This window comes from Rhinichthys klamathensis, unplaced genomic scaffold (assembly GCF_029890125.1).
Source record: "Rhinichthys klamathensis goyatoka isolate OS25496 unplaced genomic scaffold, OSU_Roscu_1.1 h1tg000262l_1, whole genome shotgun sequence".
In the NCBI taxonomy this organism is placed as follows: Eukaryota; Metazoa; Chordata; class Actinopteri; order Cypriniformes; family Leuciscidae; genus Rhinichthys; species Rhinichthys klamathensis.
The window spans coordinates 949,044-975,211 of NW_026606783.1; the positions used below are offsets into that span (position 1 = coordinate 949,044).

The 26,168-nt window shown below is 39.0% G+C and overlaps 4 protein-coding genes across 6 annotated transcripts in view; 1 reads left to right on the forward strand and 3 right to left on the reverse strand.

Moving 5' to 3' along the window:
- The first annotated feature begins 634 nt into the window (after positions 1-634).
- Positions 635-3,335, forward strand: prss1 (serine protease 1). The gene is made up of 5 exons (XM_056267657.1): positions 635-706; positions 902-1,061; positions 2,498-2,751; positions 2,863-2,999; positions 3,101-3,335. The coding sequence occupies exons 1-5, from the start codon at positions 667-669 to the stop codon at positions 3,248-3,250; spliced, it is 741 nt and encodes a 246-aa protein (XP_056123632.1). The 5' UTR covers positions 635-666; the 3' UTR covers positions 3,251-3,335.
- Positions 3,336-9,356: 6,021 nt separating this feature from the next.
- On the reverse strand, positions 9,357-13,015 carry LOC130101804 (zinc finger protein 107-like). Its single transcript, XM_056267654.1, has one exon. It carries the CDS (start codon positions 13,008-13,010, stop codon positions 9,771-9,773), a length of 3,240 nt encoding a protein of 1,079 aa, XP_056123629.1. The 5' UTR covers positions 13,011-13,015; the 3' UTR covers positions 9,357-9,770.
- Positions 13,016-13,019: 4 nt separating this feature from the next.
- Positions 13,020-15,251, reverse strand: LOC130101839 (zinc finger and BTB domain-containing protein 24-like; the record flags this gene model as incomplete). The annotated part of the gene is made up of 2 exons (XM_056267692.1): positions 14,839-15,251; positions 13,020-14,012 (listed from the first exon to the last, which is right to left on the reverse strand). A coding segment is annotated over exon 2 (912 nt), but the record flags the coding sequence as incomplete, so codon positions are not given.
- A 1,818-nt stretch (positions 15,252-17,069) lies between these two features.
- znf1035 (zinc finger protein 1035) overlaps positions 17,070-26,168 on the reverse strand; it is a 34,124-nt gene continuing 25,025 nt past the window's right edge. For 2 of the 3 annotated variants that reach the window (XM_056267651.1, XM_056267650.1), the window contains one exon: positions 17,070-26,113. In XM_056267651.1, coding sequence (XP_056123626.1) covers positions 17,922-26,078 — 8,157 coding nt within the window. In that variant the 5' untranslated portion in view covers positions 26,079-26,113 and the 3' untranslated portion in view covers positions 17,070-17,921. The remainder of the gene's footprint in view (positions 26,114-26,168) is intronic. The other variant, XM_056267652.1, reaches the window with a different exon arrangement.

The window sequence follows — 26,168 nt, forward strand, 5'->3', positions numbered from 1 at the left end:
AGTGAAACACCACAGACTCTAACATTAATAATTGTTTGCAGACAATTGCACCACAATGTAATGTATCCTAATTTAGCAAATTAAACTAATTTAACATTAAGATATGTTAAATAACATCTATCATTATATATTTAACATTATAACAGGGCCAATTTTTAAACACTTGGGTTTGTATGTTAAGATAAGTAATACCACAATAATTGTATGCAACATTAGTCAAAATTGGTTTGTGAAAAAAAGAGATGAAATAAAAAAGTGAAACATTATTATGATTATGTCCCTAGCGCCTAAGTATTTTTTCTTAAAGTAGCACATGATAAGCACATATTTATAACTCCTGACAAATTTGTTAATTTTCTGAACATATTTGTTACAAGTTGTTATTAATATGCAGCCAAATTTCCCTTTTATAAATAACCGCTGCAAATTATTCCCTATTAGAAAATAATAAGAATCAATTCATTGAAATTTGTCAATATTGTTTCTGGAAAGACAATCTGAATTATGTTGAAGCACATGCTGGAGTCACACACTGGTTGCTATTTAAGGCTTACATAATGAACCAAAATGTATGTATGTCCTTGAAAATTATCTCCAGCTGTGGAGAAGACAGAGTATAAAAGGTGGGTCTTAAAAGCATGGGAACACACACTCAGCAGTCTCAACATGAAGGCTCTCATTCTTCTGGCTCTGTTCGCTGTGGCTTGTAAGTAAAGGGGCAGGAAAGATTTAGATTGGAATTAATACAGATCTGTTAAGGGTTTTTTGGGGGGGTTTTCTAAACAAAAATTCATCATGTAAAATAGAATAAATTTTTAATTTAATTCCGTATGGTTACAGCTCTGTTCATTAATTTTGGTAAAATGTATGTATGAAACAATGAAACCTTATGTTTTCCCAGATGCCGCTCCTCTGGATGAGGATGACAAGATTGTTGGTGGATTTGAGTGTACTAAGAATGGTGTTCCATACCAGGTTTCCCTGAACAGTGGCTACCACTTTTGCGGTGGCTCTCTGATCAGCAACCTCTGGGTCGTGTCAGCTGCTCACTGCTACAAGTCGTAAGTGAAAGTGTTTTTTTTTTTTTGCATGCGCATAAAATATATAGGGGAGACTGGGCTGGAGCTTGTCACATGGGGAAGTTGTTACAATAATTATATCTCAGTAGGTTTGACTCAAAAGTCCACTTGCACAAAAACTTTGTCTTTGGATTTGAATTAAGAATAATGTTTTTGTTTAACGATTTCTTCTAGTGTAGTTATGTTACTATTAACATTTTAGCTTTGTCATGAATTATTTTGCGCTTCATTTTTTTTTTCATTTTTAAATTTAACAGAAAGCAAGTAAATAAACAAATGTAATGACAAATTTCTCCTTGGTATGCCATTAATTTTGTTTAAAGAAATTAAGTATGAAATTAAATTGATCAAAAGTAACAGTAAAGACATTGATAATGTTACAAAAGATTTCTATTTTAAATAAATGTTGTTTAATATAACTTTCTATTCATTAAAGAATCCTGAAAGAAATTCCACAAAAAATATTAAGGAGTTTTTGAATTGTTTTCAAATTGATAATAATAAGAAATGTTTCTTGAGCACCAAATCAGCATATTAAATGATTTCTGAAGGATCATGTGACACTGTGAGACTTCAGCTTTCCATCACAGGAATAAATCACATTTAAAAAATATATTTTGAAATAGAAAACTGTTTTAAACTGTAATAAAATTTCACAGTAGTACTGTTTTTACTATATTTTGGATCAAATTAATGCAGCCTTGGTGGGACTCGATTTTGTCCTTGGAATTGATTGGCTCGTAGGAAGATGCAAGTTTGCAGTCAGTTGTGGAGGATATTAATCTCCACCCTCCGTCGAGACATACGTCATGAAGAGAACAGACGCCGTTTCCACTGGGAGGGTGGTTAACGTTTTGTTTAAAGATTTCTAGGGCATATGAATTTAAAAAAATGTGCAGTCATTTATAAAACACTGCAACATTCCGTAAAAAAACAAGAATGGTCAAATTTGATTTCATGGTGAATTTAAAAGTTCTCCACACACACTTGACATTTGTTTTGGAATCAATGCTTTACCTAAAAACAATGTGGCTCAACTTCAGTATATCTGGACCAACAGTCCAGGTTACACATATTATCATAACCTCACAGTGAGGTTATGATACTTCTTTCAAAACATCTTACCGACCCCAAATTTTTGAATGACAGAACTCAATCTGCTCATAGTGTGACAATATGCCCTGCTATGGGGTAGAAATGTCCATCAGCTTACTGTAGTCAATATTCTACCATATGTGTCTATATACAGAAATTACTTTTCAAAAATAAATATCTCCTAAGAGGCACATAAGGGATAAATCATTAGTAATTGCTTACATTTCAGCCAACAAAGTGCAGATTTTCTTAGGTTCAATAAAAAATTATTTGTAGAAGTATGTTAACGAGTTTAACATTTACTTACTTGTCTCTATTCTCAGACGTGTCCAGGTGCGTCTGGGTGAGCACAACATTGACACCACTGAGGGCACCGAGCAGTTCATCAACTCCGATAAGGTCATCAGACACCCCAGTTACAACAGCAATACTCTGGACAATGACGTCATGCTGATCAAGCTGAGCAGTGCCGCCTCTCTGAACAGCTACGTTCAGACCGTTGCTCTGCCTTCAAGCTGTGCTTCATCTGGTACCAGCTGCCTGATCTCTGGATGGGGAAACATGAGCGCCAGTGGAAGTGCGTGCCACTGAATTAATATGGAATGAAACTTCCTGCATAAATCTTTAGGGCATCTTAAAATAACCCATTAATGCAAATTAACCAAGTGGGGACTTGATGTTTTCTCAGGCAACTACCCCAGCCGTCTGATGTGCCTGTGGGCTCCTATCTTGAGTGACACCACCTGCAAAAGTGCCTACCCTGGTCAGATCTCCTCCAACATGTTCTGCGCTGGCTTCATGGAGGGAGGCAAGGACTCATGCCAGGTAAGATCAATGCTAAACTTTTGATGTCAAGCTAACAGATATATATATATAGATATTTTTGAATTAATTATTGACTTCTCTGAAACGCTTCTGTATCGCAGGGTGACTCTGGCGGCCCAGTGGTGTGCAACAACCAGCTGCAGGGTATTGTGTCCTGGGGTTACGGCTGTGCCCAGAGGAACAATCCTGGTGTCTATGCCAAAGTCTGCAACTTCACCACCTGGATCAGAAACACCATGAACTCCAACTAAGCTCCCAAGGACTTTCGAGGCCATAATCATAATGGCATGTTGCAATATCATTTGGCAAACTAAAATAAACATCTGATAACAAACATTATAAAATTTTCTTTGTATTATTTATATTATAATTTAGCTAAGTTTTGAGATGTCTGTATTTTCACAGTTTGAGTTCCACATTATCATTATTTAAATTGACTATTAATTTATTTTAAATGTAATTGAATACATTTATTATGGATCTTTTCTTTTAATTTATTTATTAATTTCTGGTCAGATCTGGTTGTACTTTCTATCTTGTTAAAAAAAAACAAAAAAAACTGAATGTTTAGCCCAAACAGCTATACAAGTATAAATAACATAACACTTGAGCAATATCAGACAAGACATTTAATCTGTTATAAGCAACAGATAACATTTCAATTACAGCACCAACAGTCATCTAAATCAAACTACAGGATCTCTAAATAAAACAACACTGTCCATTACAGGGAATAACTAGTCCAAATATTTGAAAATTTATTTTTTAAACAAAATTATGTGTCAGTACATCAGTAATGTTGATATCACATGAAAAACATAATATTCATATACAGCCAACATTTTCACTAGTTTCAGAAGTTATGTCATTCCCATACAAAAGTTCCTCACACACTCATTGAACAAAAGAGAACAACTTTTACAGAATATTCATATTTGTCCTCTAGCATGGTCCAAGTAATGTCCATGCAATTCTAGAAGGTTGGAAAAACAAGCGTTACATTCAGTGCAAACTAAGTTACCGGTTGTGTCCTCTGTCTTCAATACAGATGGTGACCGGCTTGAACCATTTAATTCTTCCATTGTTGAAAAACTGTTCTCAATGTGTTTTTTAACCATTTGCCTCTCATTATTTTGAGAATTAGAAAAGGAATGTGGGTCTGATGACACATTAGCCAATGTCCTGGTGGTGCTCGGGTCCTCACTGTTCGGTTTTTGCTGCTGCTTTGGTAATGGATGCAAGCTTGAGGGACCTAAGTGTAACAATGAATGAGGCATTTCAGCACTATTTGAAGAGGAGAATGAGAGGAGTTTCTTTTGTGTCTGATTATCAGAAAGGCAGTAGCTGTGGCTTTGACGCTGGAGGTGGTGAGATTGATGTTCCCCTGTTATAAGTAGCTGGCCTTTCATTGCTATTGGCTTTTTCTCTACAGGCTTGTGGAGGAGCTGATGATGGAAAAGCAAGTCTAAGGTCTCAAAACTGGCATTGCACGTACCGCACTCGTAGGGATGCACAGCAGACTGAGGATCAACGGTGTAATGTCTCTCCATTGGATCATTTGTGAAGTGAACAACTCCGTGTCGTTTAAGAACGATCGCACTTGGGAAACCTTTTCCGCAAATATCACAAATAAAGGGCATAGTTGAGCGGTGCCACTCTTGCTGATGATTTCTCAACTTTTGTGCATTTGAGAACGTGTGAGGACAGAAGGGACAAACATGAGCGTTAAGCTCTGGATGCTTCTGCAGATGTTTATTGTACAAGCCCACAAATCGAAACCCCTGACCGCACTTGGGACAAAAAAAACGTCCTCTTTTCTGCCTATGCAGCCGCTGATGAATCCAAAATTTGTTCCAGTTTTTAAACATCCTGTTGCAATCGACACACGTGAAGCCTTGACCCCGCGAATGAGTGAGCATATGGGCTCTCAGCCTTCCTACATGCCGGAATACTCGTCCACACCGTGGGCAGAAGTACTTTCTTGGATCTGCGTTTTGGTGCGTACTGTTCAGTTGAGATACAAAATAGCTGCATTTGATCGGCTGATTCACTGAATAGAGATTATTCTGAGAGTCATAAACAGACGTGGCCATGACCTGAGGAGGGCAAGCAAGCAAAGAAGAGCATCTTTTGAACTTCCTCAGCAAAGACAAATCTTTTTCAGGAGATTTTACTGGACTTGCACTTCGCATTTTTTGTGCCGTTCTTCTTTTCAAGGAGTTTTTGGGTTGTAATCTGTGAGGAGAACTGTAACCAGAAGACTTGGTTTTTGGGAGCCGCATGGCAATGCAGTGCTTGCTGTGCGTATGTAGCTCTGAGAGAAGACTGAACGTCTGCTTGCAGCAGTCACAGCTGTAACGCTGGGTATCCTTGTGTCCTTGCAAATGTAATTCATACTCATCTCTGGTGCCAAAGCAACTTTTGCAAAGGTGACACCTGAAGCTGATAACACCATCCAATTCCATATCTTTCAACGTGGAATGTGGGTGTCTCTTACCTTCACACGTGTGTATCTTTAATGGCCCGATCTGAGAAAATCCCTTACCACATTTTGAACAAAAGTAAGGCCTGATGGACCAATGCACTCTTTCATGGACACGTGCAGTACAAGCCTGAGTAAAGGATTTGCCGCACACCTTACAAGAGTATGGTTTTTCTCCACTGTGAATACGAAGATGGATTTTGAGGACAGACTTGTAGCAAAAGACTTTGCCACAGATCGGACATGTTTGAGGTTTCCCTTTCCCTCTTCCTCGCCCCCTCCTCCTTCTAGGGGTGATTTGATTACTACGACAGTCACTTTCCACTTTGTCGATCACGCTCACATGGTTCATGTCTGCATTTTTCTCAGCCGTGGCTCTACTTCGGTCTTGGTATCTGTGCGCACGTTTCCGACTTTTGGATTTATGGACTTTGCTGTGAGATCGCAGGTTAGAGAGTTGAGCGAAGGCTTTACCACAATCCTGGCATGTGAAGGGCTTCTCACCTGTGTGGACACGCAGATGAATGATATACGCAGAGGCATGATTGAACGGGCGCCCACAATATTCACACTTGATGACCCGTTTCTCTTTGCGTGGCCGTCCGCGAGAAAATGAATGAAATCCACGTTTACTTTCTTTGATCTCCATACTGGTTGCTTCGGCACTGGCTTCAGTTGAAGGTGTCTGGATATTCAGCTCTGAATTAGGCTCTTGCGTTTTCTCAGGTGAATGATCTAAACATGCATCATCCAATGTTACATCAGTTTGGTTTAATGTGTCAGAGGGCAGGGCTTCTTGATTTTCAGTGTCAGAAATTTTTGCATCTGCAGTGTCCTCATGGATTTGTTTGTCAGAATCTTCATCACTCTGGCTATCACTTATAATAGGACAGGATGTATCACAGACATCTTTCTCAGATGTTTGGACAGTTGAACAGTGGGCTTCATTCATATCAGACTCCCTTTCAGACTGACTACTTGAGATTTCATCTGTTTGAACAGATATCCGAGTGTCGATTTGTGGTTTATTTAATTCTGCATTAAGAGTCAGTGATTTTGGTCCATTATCTGTGGTGCTGGAAAGACAATTAGAATTTGACTCTGGCTGATCAAGGTCTTCCAAACATTTCTGAGCATCCATTTCAGCTTCTTTGACAGGGGTAAAATCAGACTTAAATTGCTCTGGAAATGTATTTACATCTGCATTACAAGAGCCTTTTTCACTCTCTTTTTCGTCAACATTAACAGGCAAGGACTCAGGTAGGGCATTAGTGCCTGCAGGCGACGGTTCCTCCACTCGTCTGTTCTGGGAGCTTAATGCCAGACCTTTTGAAATGAATTCCCCCATACCTCTCTTCACAGATTGTTCCTTGGTTTCATCCTCATCAGTGTTGGTTCCTTGCTTCTTATCCTCTCCTTTAAGCATGATGTGCGAGTCGCCTGCAGGTGCCTGAGTTTCCCTTTACTCAAGCTGAAACCAGACAAAGGAAAAGGAATGAAAGATATAGATAAGATATTAAAAGATGTATTGCATCTAATGATAAGTTTCATCAGCACATTAGTAGCTGCTTCACATGTTATCCACGTAATAGGTGTATATTAATATTGTTGTAGAACAACATCGATGAAAAAATACATAACATTATATTAAAATAATATTATATACATCATATTTGATCTCCGGAAGAGTGTGTCCGACGGCATCCGACTGCAAAACAACACAGCACATTCACTGGACCTGATTGAGAGCTGCTGATGGACACTGCTATATTCTTACTGCCAAGTTGGAATTGTAATGATATATGGCCAATTTTAAAAAGTTGTTACGTCACATACAAGCATTTGTATTGTTTAAATTGTATTGCTGTATTATTTTGATGGCAAAATATTATATCCCTAAATGCATAAATGTCATCAGTAACACCCACGTTTGTTATTTTCATGCAGGATATCCTCAATATTTGTAACTTCCAAAGAGTTAACTAATATAATAATGTATAAAACATAGGAGATTAAGTAGCTGAATACCTATGATTGTTTTTATACGTTACGTTTATTTATTTTTTAAGTTGATCCTTATTTATTACTGCCATCAAGTGTTAAATGTTTCACGTGTTTCTATGATTGTCAATAGTGGCTCGTGGTCCGTTCTTTTATTAGACCGATTCATTCAAAGAACCGGCTCATACGAGTCATTCGTTAGTGAATAGAACTACAACAAAGAAAACAAAACAAATAAGGGTTCTCAACTCATTGTCCCCTTTTTGAGTGCTTACCCAGTATTTATATTTAATAATATTCAACAATGACTGCAAAAGCACAACAACAATTGAACAAAATTCAGTGCCGCAGTAGATAGCGGTTGATTCAGAGTGATATGACGCTCTGCAGGCGTTTGCAAAGGCCATTCCTTTCAAAATGTCTCTGTAATGCTTTATGCATGCGCTGTTACAGTCAGCCCTGCATCTCCTTACTACAGAACCTGTCCTTTAAGAACGAGTTTATTTTGAAAAGCGAAATCAGCGTCTTTGAACAGGATTAATGTGTCTGTCGATTAATTCAACGCACGACTAAACGAATAATTTAAAACACCAACACTTATTTTTTTTAAATAATAAAAAAACACCACTTCAATGCATAATTACCCAATGTTTGATCGACAGCATAAAATGAGCTTCTGCCTTAACTTTGTAGAAAGTACATGCGAACAAGCAACACAAAGAAAGGCAACCAAGCTTACCTTTCATGCTCTTTCTTTTCAGCCGCACCAATGAACTACGATTCAAGACTCTGACTCTAAACAAATGGAGTTTCCTTTTCCGTTTCCGATAAAAGCCTCTTCGACGTCTTTTTGTGGATGTGTGGTTATGTAAAGAAAATCCCCCCAATATGTAAACACATAAATAATTAGTTAAATAATTCTAGTTTGACTGCATTTACCGCGCACGATGTATACCAAATCATCAATTATAAAGACATGGGTATGGGTATGACTTTTATTCGATTTTAATTGCAGTTAAATAAATATATATATATACAGCATTAAAACGTTTCAGAAAACAAATTGTTCACTGCAAAAGCCATGCATCTAATATTCCGTTAAAAGTTGCTAACCAAACCATAGAAATGGTTCAAAATTAAATGTGAAATTATAAATAAAAAATAAATAGCATATCAAATTCTAAAACCATAAATGATAAGCAAATTAACATACGTCATGACAATGGCAAGTGTAGGGCTGATCTGATGCTGCCCTTCATAAAACAGAACCAAGTATTATGTTGATTCAGAACAGGTATAAGTCATAAATGTAGCCTACTATTGGTCATTGTTAATTAAGTTCATTCATGATATAGATTATGAACTGATATTAATTTAGTTATTGGTATGTTAAAATGTACTAGTACGTATAAAATGAATATTATTTTAGACTAATAAATGCAAAATGTAAAAAAAATTTCATTGTTTTTTCATGTCTGCTATTGAAATAAATTAGCACATAACACCTTATAGTGAATTGTTACCAAAATAATGTTTACACAATAACTACAGAACTCCGATAAGCTACTTGATTTTCAGTTTTTTTTTTGTATGACCACATAATACAGAAACAATTGTGACATTTTTGTGTCGCTCCTGAAGCTGTTTTTGATGCAAATTTAACACGTTGACTTAGCTCACTGCCTAAAGCAATTAATGCATTTTAATTTGTTCAGTCCTCCATCAGTTTTACCATTTAATCAGTTCACCAAATCTTTCCATCTTTATAATTTACAGTAGATGTGTCCAAAAAGTTTTGCTATTGCTAGCAACATTTAGCACACTATAACATGTGTGCATGACCACATCTGTTATTACTTTACTGGAGACTTAGAAAGGTGTCACTATTGTGTTTATTGATGCAACGTAGGACATCTTTACATCAGAATGTATTATTTACAGTAGACTAACAATACACAACGGCTACAATAAAAAAAGGCAGAAAACTTTTTTTTTTTAGTTTATACAGTGCATTCACCAAAAATCTCTGTATTAAAAAAAAAATCTGTATTCAATAGATGAATTAAGGAAACCAATAAAATACAGAGGAAGCCAAATATGATATTAACAAGACAAAACAAAATTCTACTACTGATCAGATATGAAATTTTTTTTAAACATTTTAAACAATTCAAAATTATTTTTCACTACTCTTAAAAATGTATTCAAACTTCTGCTTTATAACGTCTTTTTTTTAATTACATTTTGATCGCATATGCAGCAATGAAAGCAAGCAGTAGATCCAACTTTTATGTATGCAGAAAAGGTATCGGTTTCTGCTCTAGATCATCTTCTGTGTCATTTGTTGTTGTTGATGATGATGTTTCAGGCACTGGCCCTAATATGCGGTGTACCCTTCTTGTGTGATTTTTAAGGGACACTATGTCAGGATAGCTGCGTTGGCAAATCTGACACTTGTACAGATTGTGTTGAGCCATGCCCCTCGACACCTCAAGACCACCCACGATACCATGGACCCTCCTTCTGTGGTTTCGGAGGGACTGTACATCTGGATAGCTGCGTGCACAAATGTGACATTGAAACTGATTGGGAGTGCGGTTTTGCTCAGTTACCTTCGATGGCTGAAACGCAGCACTAAAAATACGATGCACTCTTCTTCTGTGGTTTTTCAACGATTTTATGTCATGATAGGAGCGGGCGCATATCTGACACTGAAACTGGCCAGAACGGACAGGTTCTACGGTACCCAGATTTGGCTGTTTAGGCCGATGAACTTTCCTTAAGTGATCCTTCAGGGATTGAAGCTTCGGATAACTGCGAAGGCAAATAGGACATTGAAAAGGAGTAGATGCACTGCTTTGTGTGCCTGCTTGGGGCAACCGTTCCGGTGTGTCCTCCGCTGGCGTCATTCTGTTAATGACTCCATGAACATTTCTTTTATGCTCCTCGAGTGCCTGAGGTGTTGGACAATTATGGTCACAAATCTGACATGTCAGCCCAGCTTGCCTGCTGTGCGAGACTAGGTGTCTCTTGAGCCCATCTAGACAACTGAACCAACGCACACACACCGGACATCGAATCGGTTTAAATGCGGGTTTACAGGTGTTGCTTTGAATGTGAACTTTAAGGGTCAATGGGTTGTTGAATGTTGCGCCACAACGAGAGCAAGTGTGTTTCCTCTGACTTGCAGTATCACCTTTGCAACGTAACCGTATGTGTCTTAACAAGGAACTGCGGAGACTGAAGTTCTTTTTGCATTTATGGCAAGTCAATGTCTCAGGAAATGACCTATGGTTCACATGTTGAGGTGACAAGAGTGCAGGCGGTTGTGCTTTTATGTTAAGCGGCGAACAACCTCTAGATTGTTGCGGTCGAGTCGGAGCATGCGATGGTACCGATTGAGAAAATGAACGAGGTTGTTGCTGGGAACCTCTTTGCTCATTTGCTGGGATTTTAGATTGCTTGTGCAATTGCTGATGTGCTTCAAAGTCCATCCACGACTGCAAATTCTCACCACAGTGAGGACAAATGTAAGACTCCTGCGCATGCACCTGCAGATGTTCGAAGAGAAGTCGAGGACAAGTGAACGAGGCTCCGCATTCGCACGTCACCCTTCTTGGGAGTACAGATGGAAGTGACATGATCCCCCAGTTTCTGCTACTGCTAGCATTTTGAGTGCTCTCCTGTTGGGCTGCTTGGTTTTCTGTAGATGGAGACAGGACAAATAAGTTTTCCTGAGTTGCAGGTGTTGTTTTAGACTCCACGGTTCTAGAACTTACTACTGAATCCGTTTTTGTTGCATGGCACTTTTTTCTGTGCTTATTTAGATTGTCTTTGCGGCTGAAGAACTTGCCACATTGAGGACATGGAAACCGTTTAATTGGCCCAGGCAAATCAGATGATGCATTCTCAACCTTTTGCTCTTCCAACTTTCTCGCCTCGCAAATCTTCAAGTGCTCCTTTAGGGTAAATAAGCGAGAGTAGCTTCTCTGGCACCCATTGCAAACATACCGTTTCACGCCTTTATTAGTCACATGCACCTGAAAACCATTACTAGGTATTGCTGAATTAATTTCCTTGTCCTCAGGTAGCTCTACAATGACAACATCCTGATCTTCATCACAGTCGTCTTTAGCCACGTCAGTCAAATCATCCTCATCTGAGTCCTTTTGATCTACATCTATTAGTACATCAATTTCAGCATCATCCAATGGCATGGTCCACTCCTTTTCAACCAATTTACCTTTTTCCTCTACTTTCATTTCAACCATTTTGCTTGGTACTCCAACAGAGTTTTCAGTTGATTCAGTTGGTTTGGAGTTAGAAACACTGGCAAAAATGGACTCATGGGTTTCTGGGGGATTTATCAGATCCTTCCGCTGCATCTTCAACCCAGTCTGATTTTTCTTGTCAATTGAAAATTCTGTATTCTGTTCCTCCATCTTTATCGGCTCTGTGCCTACGCCAATATTTATATGCTGTGATGACATTTGATTTGTTTTTGAGTCTTGCTTTGCTCTATTGCACTCTTCCATATTTTGGAGTTTGACGTGACGTTGGTTGGCAACAGTGGGCGAGGATTTCAGAGAAGATTTATAAGGACATTTATGAATTTTGAGGCGGTGCCTCCGTGTGTAGCCACGCTTGCAGAAAGAACAGTAGAACATTTTTTCCAACTGTTGAGCTGTAGGGCTGATAGGTGTCACAGACTTCTTTCCCAAAGATTGAGAGTTTCTAGAAAATGCATCAGAGCAGACGTGGTTCTCTGGGACAGAGATTACCGTTATCACAAACTGTTGGCAACAAAGACAAAACTTAACTCTCTCTTTCTTGTGCAAGGCATGATGCATTATCAAGCTGTCTACGGTTTGGAAAACCCGACGGCAGAGCCTGCACTGAAGTTTGCCTTCAACGTTGTCCCGGCCAAAAAGTTTTTGACGAGTCTCAAGAACCACCACGGGGCAGAGAGTTTGTGTCACGGATATAATCTTCCCCTTCTTTGACAACATCTTTCCAATTTTCACATTGACCACATTGTCTTGTTTCATCTTTGATAGATCCTCCAGTAGCTCTGGCTTTGATATCGTCATGGCAGTTGCAGGTTGCATTGGTGCTCTCGGTGAAACTTTTCTGGGAGGCAAGTTCCTCTGTTTCATTTGGGCGGGTTGTTTATGACTCATGTAGGCAGATGCTAGCATCTTCAGGATTGATTTCTTATTAAATGCAGTTGATTCTTCACAAGATTCTGGTGATTTCTCATTGTCATGCACAGAATGGTTTGCCACGTTTAAAGTGTCCTTCTCAAGGATCTGCACTTGCTCTTCTCCTACCATGTTGGAGGATTTTAAAGTGTCATTCTCAAGGATCTGCACTTGCTCTTCTCCAACCACGTTGGAGGATTTTAACGTGTCCATATAGAGCATCTGCCCTTGCTCTTCTCCTACCACGTCGAAGGATTTTGAAGTGTCCATTTCAAGGATCTGCACTTGCTCTTCTCCTACCACGTCAGAGGATTTTGAAGTGTGCATTTCAAGGATCTCTACTTGCTCTTCTCCTACCATGTTGGAGGATTTTAAAGTGTCCATATCGTGGATCTGCTCTTGCTCTTCTCTTCCCACGTCAGAGGATTTTGCAATGTCCATATCACGGATCTGCACTTGCTCTTCTTCTACCACGTCAGAGGATTTTAAAGTGTCCATCTCAAGGATCTGCACTTGCTCTTCTTCTACCACGTCAGAGGATTTTAAAGTGTCCATCTCAAGGATCTGCACTTGCTCTTCTTCTACCACGTCAGAGGATTTAAAAGTGTCCATCTCAAGGATCTGCACTTGCTCTTCTCTTACCACGCCGGAGGATGTTAAAGTGTCCATCTCAAGGATCTGCACTTGCTCTTCGGTCACAGAGGGAGATTCAAATGGTTTCAAGATGTTGCTTTCCATGTCTGCAGAGGATTCGGTCTTCTTGATATCAGCATTTGAAGTAGGAGGTGCACTTTCTGCAAGGGATTTTTCATTGGAATGGGATGGAGAGAGACTGTGAAAAACTTGATCGGAGACAGGACGGCTGGAGTTTATTTTGCTATCTGGCACAATAGGAATCTTACCCAAATCTGATTTGTCCTTATTTTCTGGCCCATGTTGCTTTTTGTGGGCCTCAAGAGCTGTAACACCACTAAACTCCTCACCACATTCACATATGTAGGTTTGGGCTGGAGAGACTGGTGAGGCCGACATTATACAGTGGTGTTTTTCAAGGAGATCTTTACTCGCAAATAAGCTTCCGCAGCTGTCACAAGTAGGTAATGTCGATTCTGTCTGGGAAGAGATTTCACTTGCATGAGTTGCTTGGTGCACCAGGAGTGATGCCAAATTATGAAACGTAGCTGAGCATGCCACACAGCTGTAAGTTTTAGGACTCCCCGCTGACTTTGTTTCTTGAAGTCCAAGCATTTTGCAGGTGCCAGAAGATTCCACTGCCGAATATTAAATTTAAGAAGTGTTACCAAGGTCTTTGTTATTGTTGAGTACCTCCTAAAAAAGAAAGCAAATAAACAAAATTAGTGGCATAGCACGAGTTTTCAAATGTTTTCAATACAGGCATACATATCATGTAATGTTATAGATCTAGGCACTGTCATGTTTAGGACCCTATAAGTTTAGTAAAAGACAATTCTGCAATGCAGTTCTCAAAATGGAATTATTCGTGTCATTTAAATTTTTTCGATCAAATAAAAATATATATATATACCAGCATCAAAAACATACTCTAATCGGTTCTAAACTAAAATAAAACTTTTAACTGGATCCATGAATTTGAAATATATACTGACTAATAAAACACTATTTGATATAACAAATTCTCATTGAAAGGTACAGTGATGTCTATTTTTTAAGTGATACAAGCAGAAAGTGATTAGCCTTTTTTATATTTATTTATTGAGCAAAGCCAGACTGTTCTCAAATAGACAAGGCTGTTTTTTGATTGATTAACAAATATTAATGATTAAAAAGAACCTGCTAATGTCAAAAAAATCTTGAAATTCATTACATTTAAAAAAAAAATGTAAAAATGTTTTTATATGATTAAAAGTAAAAAAAACACTATTTGTGTAAAACAAAAAAAATGAATACAAAAATAACATTTCTAAAAACTTGGCAAACTAAATACTTTTGAAAGATGCAAGTTATGCCTTTTACAATATCGTACATCCACATGTGTCATTAACCTCAGTGAGTACATGCATATTTAAATGAGAAAAACAATTTCTGCTCAGGAAACTCAAACTAGTACAAATAAAATGCTGCCCTTCTCTCGTTTTGAAGTAAAGTGTTTAATTATTCGTAACAAATAGCCTACGTTTCAAATGCAGCAACAATAGAGGACAGAGAAAGAGGCAAGACGACTCATTGCATGCTTCGATTTTGATAGGCCTGGCCGCTTCCCGTGGCTCTTTACTCAAATATGTTCAATAAACATCATGTCAATAAATAAATAAAATGCATCACCAGGTTAATATGCATACCACCCGCTGATTTAGCTTTAGTATATAGTTAAAAAAATAATGAAAATAACACAGACCCTGCCAATAACAAACACTGCAATGGATGCTGCAGACTTGGCATCAGACTAAACATGTTTAACTATACAACCAACCTCCAACATCTAAACGCGAACAACACCTCTTTTCCAAAACAAACGCGCTTTATAGGAATATCTGATTGCTTGATATAGCGCGTGCGGAACGTCATTCGCGTGCTGCACAGGGGAATTGAATGACAAAAACCGCAGCTAACGAATGTATGCGCGAATAAAAACGAAGCATAACAAGTACTTAAAACAGTTATTGGCTTGCACTCACCTTGGGAAAGTACGATGTGCAAACTAGCATGATTTTACTCAAAGAAGTTATTTATTTTCACTCCGAAAGACGGTATGTATTTTGCAACGGGTTTCAGTATAGACATATTATTCCGGCTGTTCACTATAGAGGGCAGTATATATGAGCGCTCACTTCCACTCCCAGTTCCCAGATATATGGATTAAACATACCGCCATCAACTGGTGTGAGGGACCGGTGTTGCCTCCCTACAGAAATAGACCTAAACCTTCCTCATTGGGGTATATTACAAGGTACACATCATTGAACAGTATTATTCATAGGCCTAGGTGATATGGAAGGTAGGCCTACAATATTATATAGTTATAATCTTTATTAAATAAATGTGTATTATCATCATCAAACTTTGGAAAGAGACACATTTCTGATTTAATTTTCTTCTCAGTGCTTAGGTGTTTTTTATTAAAAACATTGAAGATATGGAAAACCAAAGCTGACAAAATAATAAATACAGGCTACAAATAAATACAAGTAGGCTATGCTAAATAAATAATAATAAAAAAAAAAAAATTATACCTTTATTCCCCCCTCCCCATTATTAATTTGTTTATGTATTTATTTATTTCTTTGTATGGTAACGAGAGGGTGTGTTTTACTTAGCAATCGAGCTCAGAGCTGAAATGCAAGCGCTGGGAGAGAATGTGCCTTTGCAAGTCACATAGGGAAGGAATGAATTAGAGATGGGCAATATGACCAAAGTCGGCTGAAAGGAAGCAGCATGGCTAAAATATTCTCTTTTAAATTATTCCTAGCTTAAACCGGTAGTTGTTTTGGAACAAAATAGCTGGTTTCTAACTGGTGCATGCCAATAGACCAACTTGGGTCAGCAAAAAGCCAGCTACTAGATGACCATACCAGCTAGAAAATAGCTAGCTTGTTCCAAAACAGAACAACCTCCTTAAATTTGATATTATTTAAGTGATAACTGTTATAGGTCCTGTGGTGGTTTTATAAAAAAAAAATTGTTGACTGGAAACCAGTAAAATAATCATGCAGCAGTATATACTTCTGTTCCGAAGAGGACACTAAAAGATGAGACATTTTTTAAAACAATTCAATTAAAAATAGATGAAAGGCAAAACTAAAGTTATACTGATGATGCAGGTTTCACTTTTAATGCTTATGTCATATCAACGCCAAACGTACCACACAGTCTGAATCTGAGCATAGGCCTACTTGTCAAACGTTATAAGACAGATTATAGTTCTAAAAGTACCAAGTTGGGTAGCTCTTGACCTGTAGATATCTTAGATTCACAATTAAAAGAATGGATTAGTGAAATGTGAAAGGCTAAACAACTCTTTAATTAACTGAGCGATGCTGAGATTCCTTCTCCAATGGCTACATAAACATGATTGGTAATAGTGAAGGCTGATTAATAAAAAGCTACAGGCCAGGACGACTGACCATGTTCTCCGAATATAAAACATTATTATAAATGCTTACATTTGGGTGAGAAAAATTTGCTCTTTTTGTTAATGTGGTGAACCCCGCTGTAAGAGAATGCATGTATAGCAGGTATTTATACTTGTTTATACTAAAATTCACACTAAATCAAAGAATTTTGATTTTATTACGAGTTAAACTTTCTTAGTAAAGCCTACTTTAAGTGGATACAAAACTTGGCTCAATGTGACTAGTTACCTCAAGTCATTCCAAAAGTGAAAGAAATTTCTCAAAAACAGCAAAGTAGATGTAAATGTTTACTAGTTGAAGAAATTCTCAACATTGCCATATAATACAAAAGTAAAACTATACATCAGGTTTTATAGTCATATATACGTTAGCACTAATGTAGTTTAAACAGAAAGGGTACAGTATTTTTTGTCAAGCCTGTTTTCTCTTCTTTTTTGTTATTGAGCAAAGCCATTGAAGTTAGACTCTTCTCAAAAAGATAACGCTGGGTTTTAATGAAACATAAAATACATCATTTTAACTCAAGGCATTCACATCATATATAACGACTATGTGATGAACCCTTAACTTGACCTTAAATGTTTACAAACACATGGATAGTAAAAAAAAAATTACATTACTAAGAAATATTAACAATTAAATCTACAAATTTCCTCTAACTTTCAATGATGTTTAAAACACATATGCCTAATAAATTTAGCAAGGTCAAAAATTACTTCAACAATCAAGGAATGATGCAGGATTTTCAACTATACATCCTTGTGAACTGCACTGTGGGACATTAACATCTCTAACTACTTCATTCATGCATGCATATACCTATAGTTCCATACATCATCTAGATTGCATATTAATATACACACATCAGTCTGAGTACTGTACAAAGAGAATTTAGTCAGCAGTTCACAGAACTGTAGAACAGAGTGGATTGTATGAACATTAATAGACCGATTCAGAACTACGGTAAAACACCCACGCTCAATTTCAAAGTGGATAAAAGCAGTTAGGCTAAGTAAAAAGAACAAAGGATTCTATGTACAGTTTATCTTAACAAATAATGTTCAGAAAACTGAATGAGTTTGAATAACCTGCATTGCAGGAAACGGAGTCATCAGTAATTCGACCTTTATTCATGCATTGGGCTTTGGAAGGGAAAATGTATTGGTGATTGGGACTGAAGAGATTCTGCAGAAGCAGCAGCATGAGTCAGCTGATGGTCCTCCAAAAGATTTAGAAAAGCAAAGGCTTTGTCACATTCTGTGCATTCATAGACAACTTGTCCTACATGGGTTTCCTGGTGCTTTTGCAACTGATCAAACAATGCGAAGGATTTATAGCACATATCACACCGGAACTCATTGTCCTGACTCCGACTTTGATGTTCAGCATGTTTCCGTTTATGTTTTGCCAGATCGTGTGCTGTAAGGTAGGTTCTGTAGCATATTGGGCACTTGTGCTGCCTTTTTGCATCATGCATTCTGCGGTGAGATATGAGACTTGGTTCCGTTTTAAAGGATTCTGAGCACACATCACACTTGTAAGGCCGTTCATTGTGTATCTGCTGATGCTGTGTAAGGTACCGTTTCTTCGTAAAACCTTTATTACAAACCAAGCACTTGAAAGGACGCGGATCCTCATGATGCTTTTTATGGTGTTCCATTAAACTGCTATTGGAGGAGAACCGTCTTTTACAGATAGGGCAAATAATGAAGTCTTCTCCAACATCAACCTCCTCTTCTTCATCACCTGCTTGAAATTGAGTCCCTGGACTTTGCTTCTTAGAGGAAGAGACAGATGACTCTGAATGGCGCTTGTCTAAAAACGTCAAATTTCGATTACTACAGTGGTGTTTGCGGAAAGCATCACTTCCAAGAAAGTGGTCTCCGCATTCGGTGCATTCATACTGTGTAGCAGCAGTCAAATGGCATTGTTCATGTTCGTCAAGCTCTTTCTTAGAGGGGAAAGTCATATTACAAACGCTGCACATATGAGAATGAACAGAAAGGTGATTTGCGAGGTCCAATGCTTGGTAAAAACTCTCAGGACATATGGGGCACTGGTAAATTTTGTCACGCTTCACTGTTTCTACTCGTATAGTCTTTTCACTGGTAGGAAAGTTACTGTCCTTGGAAGCCTTTTCATTCCTGTGGCTTCGCAAATGGGTGAGAAAAAGGTGGTGGTGGGTGAAGCTCATGCTGCAATGATTGCACTGATAAGAACATGGTCCTGACAACTGATGGCTGAGCTGATGCTTTTTTAGGTGGGAACCATGTAAGAAATACTTGTTACATTCTGGACATGAGTATGGCCTCTCTTTTGCTGGATTGCAGCCATGTTCTGAGAGCTGCTCTGGATCTGGAAATCTTACTTGACAAATTCCACAGCGATATTTGTACTGCTCAATGTTACTTGATGAAAGGCTTTTACTGGAGATGGCTGAAGTCCCTTGCTTTGTTTGAGGCTGTTGGGGTGGAATCAACGGTGGAAGCTCTTCTTCATGCTCTGTGTGCATCTTACGATGCTCCGCCCGACTTGTTTTACAGGAAAAGGTTTCATCACAAAGGTCACAGGGAAAGTTTTCATCGCGGTGGGTAACCATGTGCTCAGCTAGTTCCGTTGGGCGAGTGAAGCTCAGGTGACATTTGGTACAGCGGTGAGCGCTCTTTCTGATATGTGTTTGCTTGTGTTTGCGCAGGGTGAAGAGCGAGACAAAACCTTTACCACACATTTGACACTGAAACTCAGACTTGTGGCATCGCTGATGTTGTTGCAAGTTTGCTAGCTGAAAAAAGCACTTCCCACATTCCTCACACTCAAAGGGCTTTTCGCCAAGATGACATCTTTGATGATCCTCGAGATTTTCTGATGTTAAGAATGTTTTACCACAAACATGGCAAGGAAAGTATGGTGCTGAATCCGAGTCATTGTCGCTGTCATCTTCATCTTCAAAATTTCTTTCGGACTCTTCCTTATCTGACTCCTGACTTACACTGGCAGATGATGTTTTCAATCCATCAGCGAGGGTTTTGACTGAATCCAATCCATGTTTTACACTGGCAGATGATTTCTTCAATCCATCAGCGAGGGTTTTGACTGAATCCAATCCATGTTTTACTTTGCAGTGCTTCGTGTATGACTTTTTTACCATATAGGTTTTGTCACATGGTTCACACCTATATACTTCAGGGTGCTCGGTTCCTTTTTTCACACCAGGGACTTTTGAGCTGGGCAGGTGTGCATGCCAATGAGCCATCCTTTGGTGAATGGTCAGGGATTTAGCAGTCCAAAACCGCATCTCACAATGGTTACAGACAAAGGGACGACTGGGGTCATGACAAGATCTATGGATGTCCAGGTCAGAAGGAAAACGAAACCTCTTGAAGCAAATTTCACAAGTATTATCCATTTTTGTCTGATGTTGGATTTTCATATGCCTTTGCAATATACCAGCTTGAGCAAAGACTTTACTGCACACATGACATCTGTGGATATCTGATTTGCGCTCTTGGTCTTCACGGCCATGCTCCTCTAAATGACTTATGAGTCTCAGCCCATCTGTAAAACTCTGATCACACTCAGAACACTGATACTTGTGAACAGCATCTCCTTTTTCTGCATCATTTTCCTGGTCTTGATCTTTACATGAGAACTTAGTCTGCAGTACTCCGGTTCCTGTTGTATTTGAGCCCTTGTTAAATATTAACACAGTGTCATTTAGAGCACAATCTAATTCGCCTGCACTTTCCAGGGCAGATTCATTATTTGACATAATTGTGTGACCCTTACATTTTCTTCTGTGTTTCTCCATTCTCCTTTTGGTCCAAAAACCGACATGGCATTTTGTACAAGAAAGGGGGTATACACCATTATGTATGCGCATATGCATACCTAGTCCAGTGCTCCTGGAAAACCGCATGTTGCACTGAGGGCATTTAAGAGGCTTGCTAAGGTCTCTGTTTGAACATGCACGTTGCTCCCTTATCTGACTGCTGCTTTCTTGGTTCTGCCCATACTCCTCATCAAGTGGCTCTTGCTTTATGATTGGCAGGTGATTTGATATCAATTGCTGTTGATCATTAACTGACTCTTGTGGCTGATCAGATCTATGCTTTGCTAAAAAATGCTGCTGGAGCTGTGAGAACAATAAAAAACGGTCACTACAGTTAGCACAGGAAAAACCTTTTATCTTAGTGGGGCTCTTGTTTACCTCATGAGAAGATCCAGATGATTTTGAGCTGACAACACAGGTCTTCTGGTGTACAGACAGTGCATCTCGGGTAAACAGGTCACCACACTTGTCACAAAGGACTTTTTCTCGGATTTCCCCCTTTCCGTTGCATTTAACCAAGTGCCGTTTCAAATAGTCTGTTCTGATGAAATGCTCTCCACAGTTAGCGCAGCCATATGGTTTTTCTCCTGTATGAAGACGTAAATGAACCTTCAGTTGTCCTGATAATTTAAAGCGTCGAGGGCAATACTCGCATTGGTATTTAAATTTATTCATGTAATGCACTTGTATACGTTGCAGAAGTTTGGAAGTTTCCCTGCATGGCTGCTTTTGAACATTGTTTGTGGCAGATGGCACACTTTCCTTTGAAATCTTTTTGCATCTGATGGTGAGGTTGTGCCTGCTCAAAGTCTTTTTAGAACTGTATGTTTTGCCACATCTTTTGCAAGGAAAAGGTTTATCGGTAATGTGGAGCATGGCCATATGGCGCTTCAGATCACTCTGGGTGGACAACTGCTTATAGCAAACTGTGCATTGCAATGGGTCACCTTCCTGTGTTTTGCTTTGGGAACTTGTGTTCAAGCTGTCGAGACTCATCTTTACAACTCGCACCTCAAGTCGTCGTTTTCCTCTGCAGCGGGCTTGGTGCAGTTTTAAATGATCATAGCGTGAGAAACAACTTTCACAAGTCTTGCACCGATAAGGCTTGACCTCTGTATGAGTGAGGATGTGATGTCTTAGATTTCTGGCTCTCAAAAATGATTTAGTGCAAAATTTGCACTTCAATGCCTCACCATTTTCCCCAGGAACCGCAGTGACGTCTTTCTGATTTTTTACTTCAGCAAACATTGATTTAATTTTCTTAGATCCTTTTAAACTTTCAAATCTACGTTCCTTAGATAAACCACCACAAAAAGCCTCGTGTTGCAAGTATCGATCCTGATTGTCAAAATTCTGTCCACAATGTATGCACGCATATGGGGTTTCCTTTGAATGAAGAGAGAGATGTTTCTGGAGAAAACTTCTTGTTCTAAAACATTTAAAGCATTGTGGACATTGCTGCTCAAACCTGCCCTTCTCCTTTGTACTCGTTTTGATTTCAGTTGATAGCTTGCCCTTGCACTGCTTTTCGTGACCATTTCTGTAGTTTTTTCTAGTAAAAGTTCTCCCACATTTTCTGCAAGCAGGTTTTAACTTGTCTCCATTGCAGATTGCGTCGTGATCCTTAAATTTTCTTTTCCTGTAAAACTTCCCACACTTTGAACAAGGGAAAACAGTCTTTGCCAAGTGGGCTCTTTCATGAAGTTTCAAATTGTTGGGAAAACGAAAAGAATGTGGGCAGTATGAGCAATTATAGAGTTTGTTGGTCTTGCTTAGTGCAGTGTCTACACTATTTTCTGCCTGTATTTCTTCAGCATTTGGCGTCTGTACTGACTGCTCCACTGTACATTTTTCCTGATGTATTTTTAGATATTCCTTTCTGTTGAAGTGTCTGCCACAAGTTAGACACGGAAAAGGCTTTTCACCAGTGTGAATGCGGATGTGACGAATCAGCCCAGCACGACTCGAGAAATGGCGTTTGCAGAACTGACATTTGGATGCAGAAGGTCCAGGCATATGAGTTAAACAATGCTCACTAAGTGCCTTTGAGTCAGGAAAGGCTTCTTGGCAGAGAGCACATTTGAACTCCTCTTTGTAATTTTTTTCTACCTTTAGAGTTCTAGCTTGGTCCTTGGGAGGGAAAATTTCCTTAAGCTTACGTCTTCTCTCATGCACAGCCACATGTCGAAGCAGAAAAACTGGAAACTGAAACTGCAACGGGCAATCAGGGCACTTAAGCATGCCTTTTTTTGGATGGGACTGTCTGTGTTTTAACAAATCTCCAATAGATGGCAGAACTTCCCAACAGACTAAACACTGTACATTCCGCTTATGCACATTTTTGTGAGTCATTAGGTGTCCATGCCTGGCAAAATTTTTACCACAGTCTAAACAGCGAAAAGGTTTGTTTCCTTTATGAAGTCGTAAGTGCTTTTTTAACGAGTCAGGTAAAGTAAAGGCTTTTCCACAGAAGCGACAAGAGAAAGGAGGGCTTGCATCCTTATCAGCAGATTCTTTGCTAGTTGGCTTTTGACTGGCAGGGCTTGAACTTTTCAAATCGACACCATTACCATGTTTGTGTTTGATTGCCTTTTTGGCATTTAAAAGCAATTTATGCTTTGCAAGATGGCCGTAGTATCCAGACTTGCTAGAATACACAGATGGACAAAAATTGCATTTGTACTGCGATGCTTTTTGTACAGGCATAGTCAATGGTGACTCTTTGTCCTCATTTTTGGTATTGATAACTTGCTCTAACTCTTTTCTTTTCTTTACGTTTCCTTTGGCTGTATACAGTTTAAGCTTAACACAAGTTTGCTTGATGTGTCTATTGCGGTTGCTGGCCATGGTAAACACATCCTTACACAAAGGGCATCGATACTTTGCACCAATCTTTCCTTTGCCTTTTTTCGTGTATTCTTTGATACACTGTTCACGCAAATGGCGTGTCCGATTGTAGGAGTACTTGAAAATGCGAGAACAGATGGGGCATTTAAACTTTGGAAACTTGCTATCTGGAACTGAAGATTTTTCATGAGGGACAATCTTTTGAGAACACTGCTCTCTTTTGTGTTTGTTAAGATTCCAGGTATATTTGAATGCTTTTCCGCAGTTGTCACACTTGAAGGGCTTCTCATCTGAGTGTGATCTAAGGTGTGCTTTTAGTTGTGCTCTAAGCCTGAAAGTCTTCCAACAAACTTGACAATGCATTTGTTCAGGCGATTGGCTTGTCTTGTACACATCCATTAGTTTCACGTAGCAATCACGAAGTTCTTTGTGGGAGACAGCTGTTTCAACCATGTCTGGTATATCTGTCTTTCCGAGGGTCGATTTTGAATGGTCTGCACTCTGTACAGAAGGGTCTAGTATCAAGGGTGTGCAAGCTGCTTTACGCTTGTGTTTTTGACATTTGTGAGCACTAGGAAAGTACAGTCCACAACAGTCACATCTATGTTGTGTGACAACTATGTGCTTCAGCTCATGATCTTCATAATAAGCTTGTCGAACAAAGGACTTCCTACAGTACCTACAAATGAACTTTGCCTTCTCCTCGGTTAGCTCTTTAGTATATGATGGTGATGATTTTAACTTGTCATTAAGCTTGACTTCCCCACAGAAGTGTTGTGTCAATGCGTCACCAGTGAAGTGACATTCACAAGGGGGACAATACTGAGATATACTGAGATTATGGAGAGAATGTGTGCTGTGGTAGTGCTCGATAAGCTCATCTATACTTTGTGTTGACCCCTGGCACTCAAAGCAATGGTAGTTTTTTCCATTACAAGTTTTTTTCTCAGTTGTCTTAAGGAGAACAACAGGTTGCAGTTTTCTCTTTTGGGTCTTGAAATATGATAAAGAATCTTTGCTTGCAATGGTGCTATTGTCAGTCAGACATTTGTGCTGTGCAGGATATAAGGAGATTCTGGATGTCTGGTCAACACAGAGTAGTAGTGGATCTTTTGGTGCATCAGTTTCCTCATCCATCTGATTATTAGATTCAAAAGCAGTTTTTAGAAGAACTGGCGGTTCTGTGCGATTACACAGATTGCACTCATCGACTTGGTTTGCATGTGCATTTTCCAGGTGTTTCAGTTCCTCAATGTTCTGTGTTTCACTTTTTAAACCAAAACAAGACTCAAGGAATCCAAAACTACTCCGCTCAACTTGTTCATCTGATGTGAAGCACTTCTGTCCTTCCAGCTGAGAAGAATCTCCATGGCCAGGTTTTGAGGATGTTTTTTTAGGATATGGTTGGTCGCTTTCTAATTGACAGCCACCAAGTGAATCCTTTCCATGGCCAGATATCCCAGTCGTCTCTTGAAATTCAGGTTTTGGAAGTGTATTTTCCGGATCTGGGTTCATTCTGTCCAATTGGTAGTCACAACTTGGATCTTTTCTAATGCCAGAAATGACAAATGTATCTTCAAGTTCAGGTTTTGATGATGCATTTTCAGCATCTGGGGTTGTCCTTTGCGATTGGCAAACACTTAGTGAATCTATGGTTAGGCAATTGTTTTCATCTTCATTAAAAGTGGAGGAAGTCTCAATATTTGCATGATTTGAAGTGGAACCACCGTGAGAGGTATCAAGTTCTTTGCAATGCATTGTTGTTTGATCCAAAAAACAATCCAAATCACAAGAAAGAATGTCCCTTTCCTCAATGTGCCCATCTTTTGAAAAAAGCATTACACCATTCATATTATCCACGCCTTGTACTTCTGTACACGGATCCTCAGAATTTGAGATAAGCGAGTCCTCACTACAAGTATGGTTTACATCACCTTTGCTCTCACCCATGGTCACTGGAGGTCCAGTGTCATGCTGTAGATTTATTTCACTCATATCTGCTTTCACAGTACTATGGCAGACCTCAGCAGAAGAAAAGTCCATTGCATTACTTGAATTTTGGTCTCCTTCCTCTAAAGACAGAACAGCCTGGTTGCTACTAATGTTAACTTCAATGGATGAACTCAAATTGCAATCAAGATTTGCTTCCATGTCAGAACAGCTGCTAATATCGGAATACTCAACAAGACCGGCATCTGTCTCAAAAGCAGTTTCTAATACGGCGTCGTCAGAATGTGCTTCCGATGTGGACTCAACTTCTACTGAGTTAGGCAACGGAAAGGGTGTCATGTTACCATTATATTCTCCTTTATCCCCTGACTTTTCTTGTTCAAGGTCATCTGAATGTATTACATCTTGCCAAGATGATTCACAGCAGGAGTCCTGCAGAGAACCAGACTCAAAGTCTTTCATGTCCGATTCTGCAATGTCTTGCAAATCCATCATGCTTGAAAAGTTCTCCTTCTCAATTAATTGTTCTATCTCATGTGCAAAGTTCTCCTCTGATTCCACTGGAATTCCATTACATTCCATAGTTCCCACAGACATTTCTGGTCTCTGGTTAGAAAGAATCTGTGCTTGCTGGAATGCATTCCATTTTTGAGCCATCCTCACGTTCTCCTCCAAAGGCTAGCTCTCAAACTCTGTAAGACAAATGTCCATGTGATTACTAAAACAGCACACATTTGTAAATAAAAT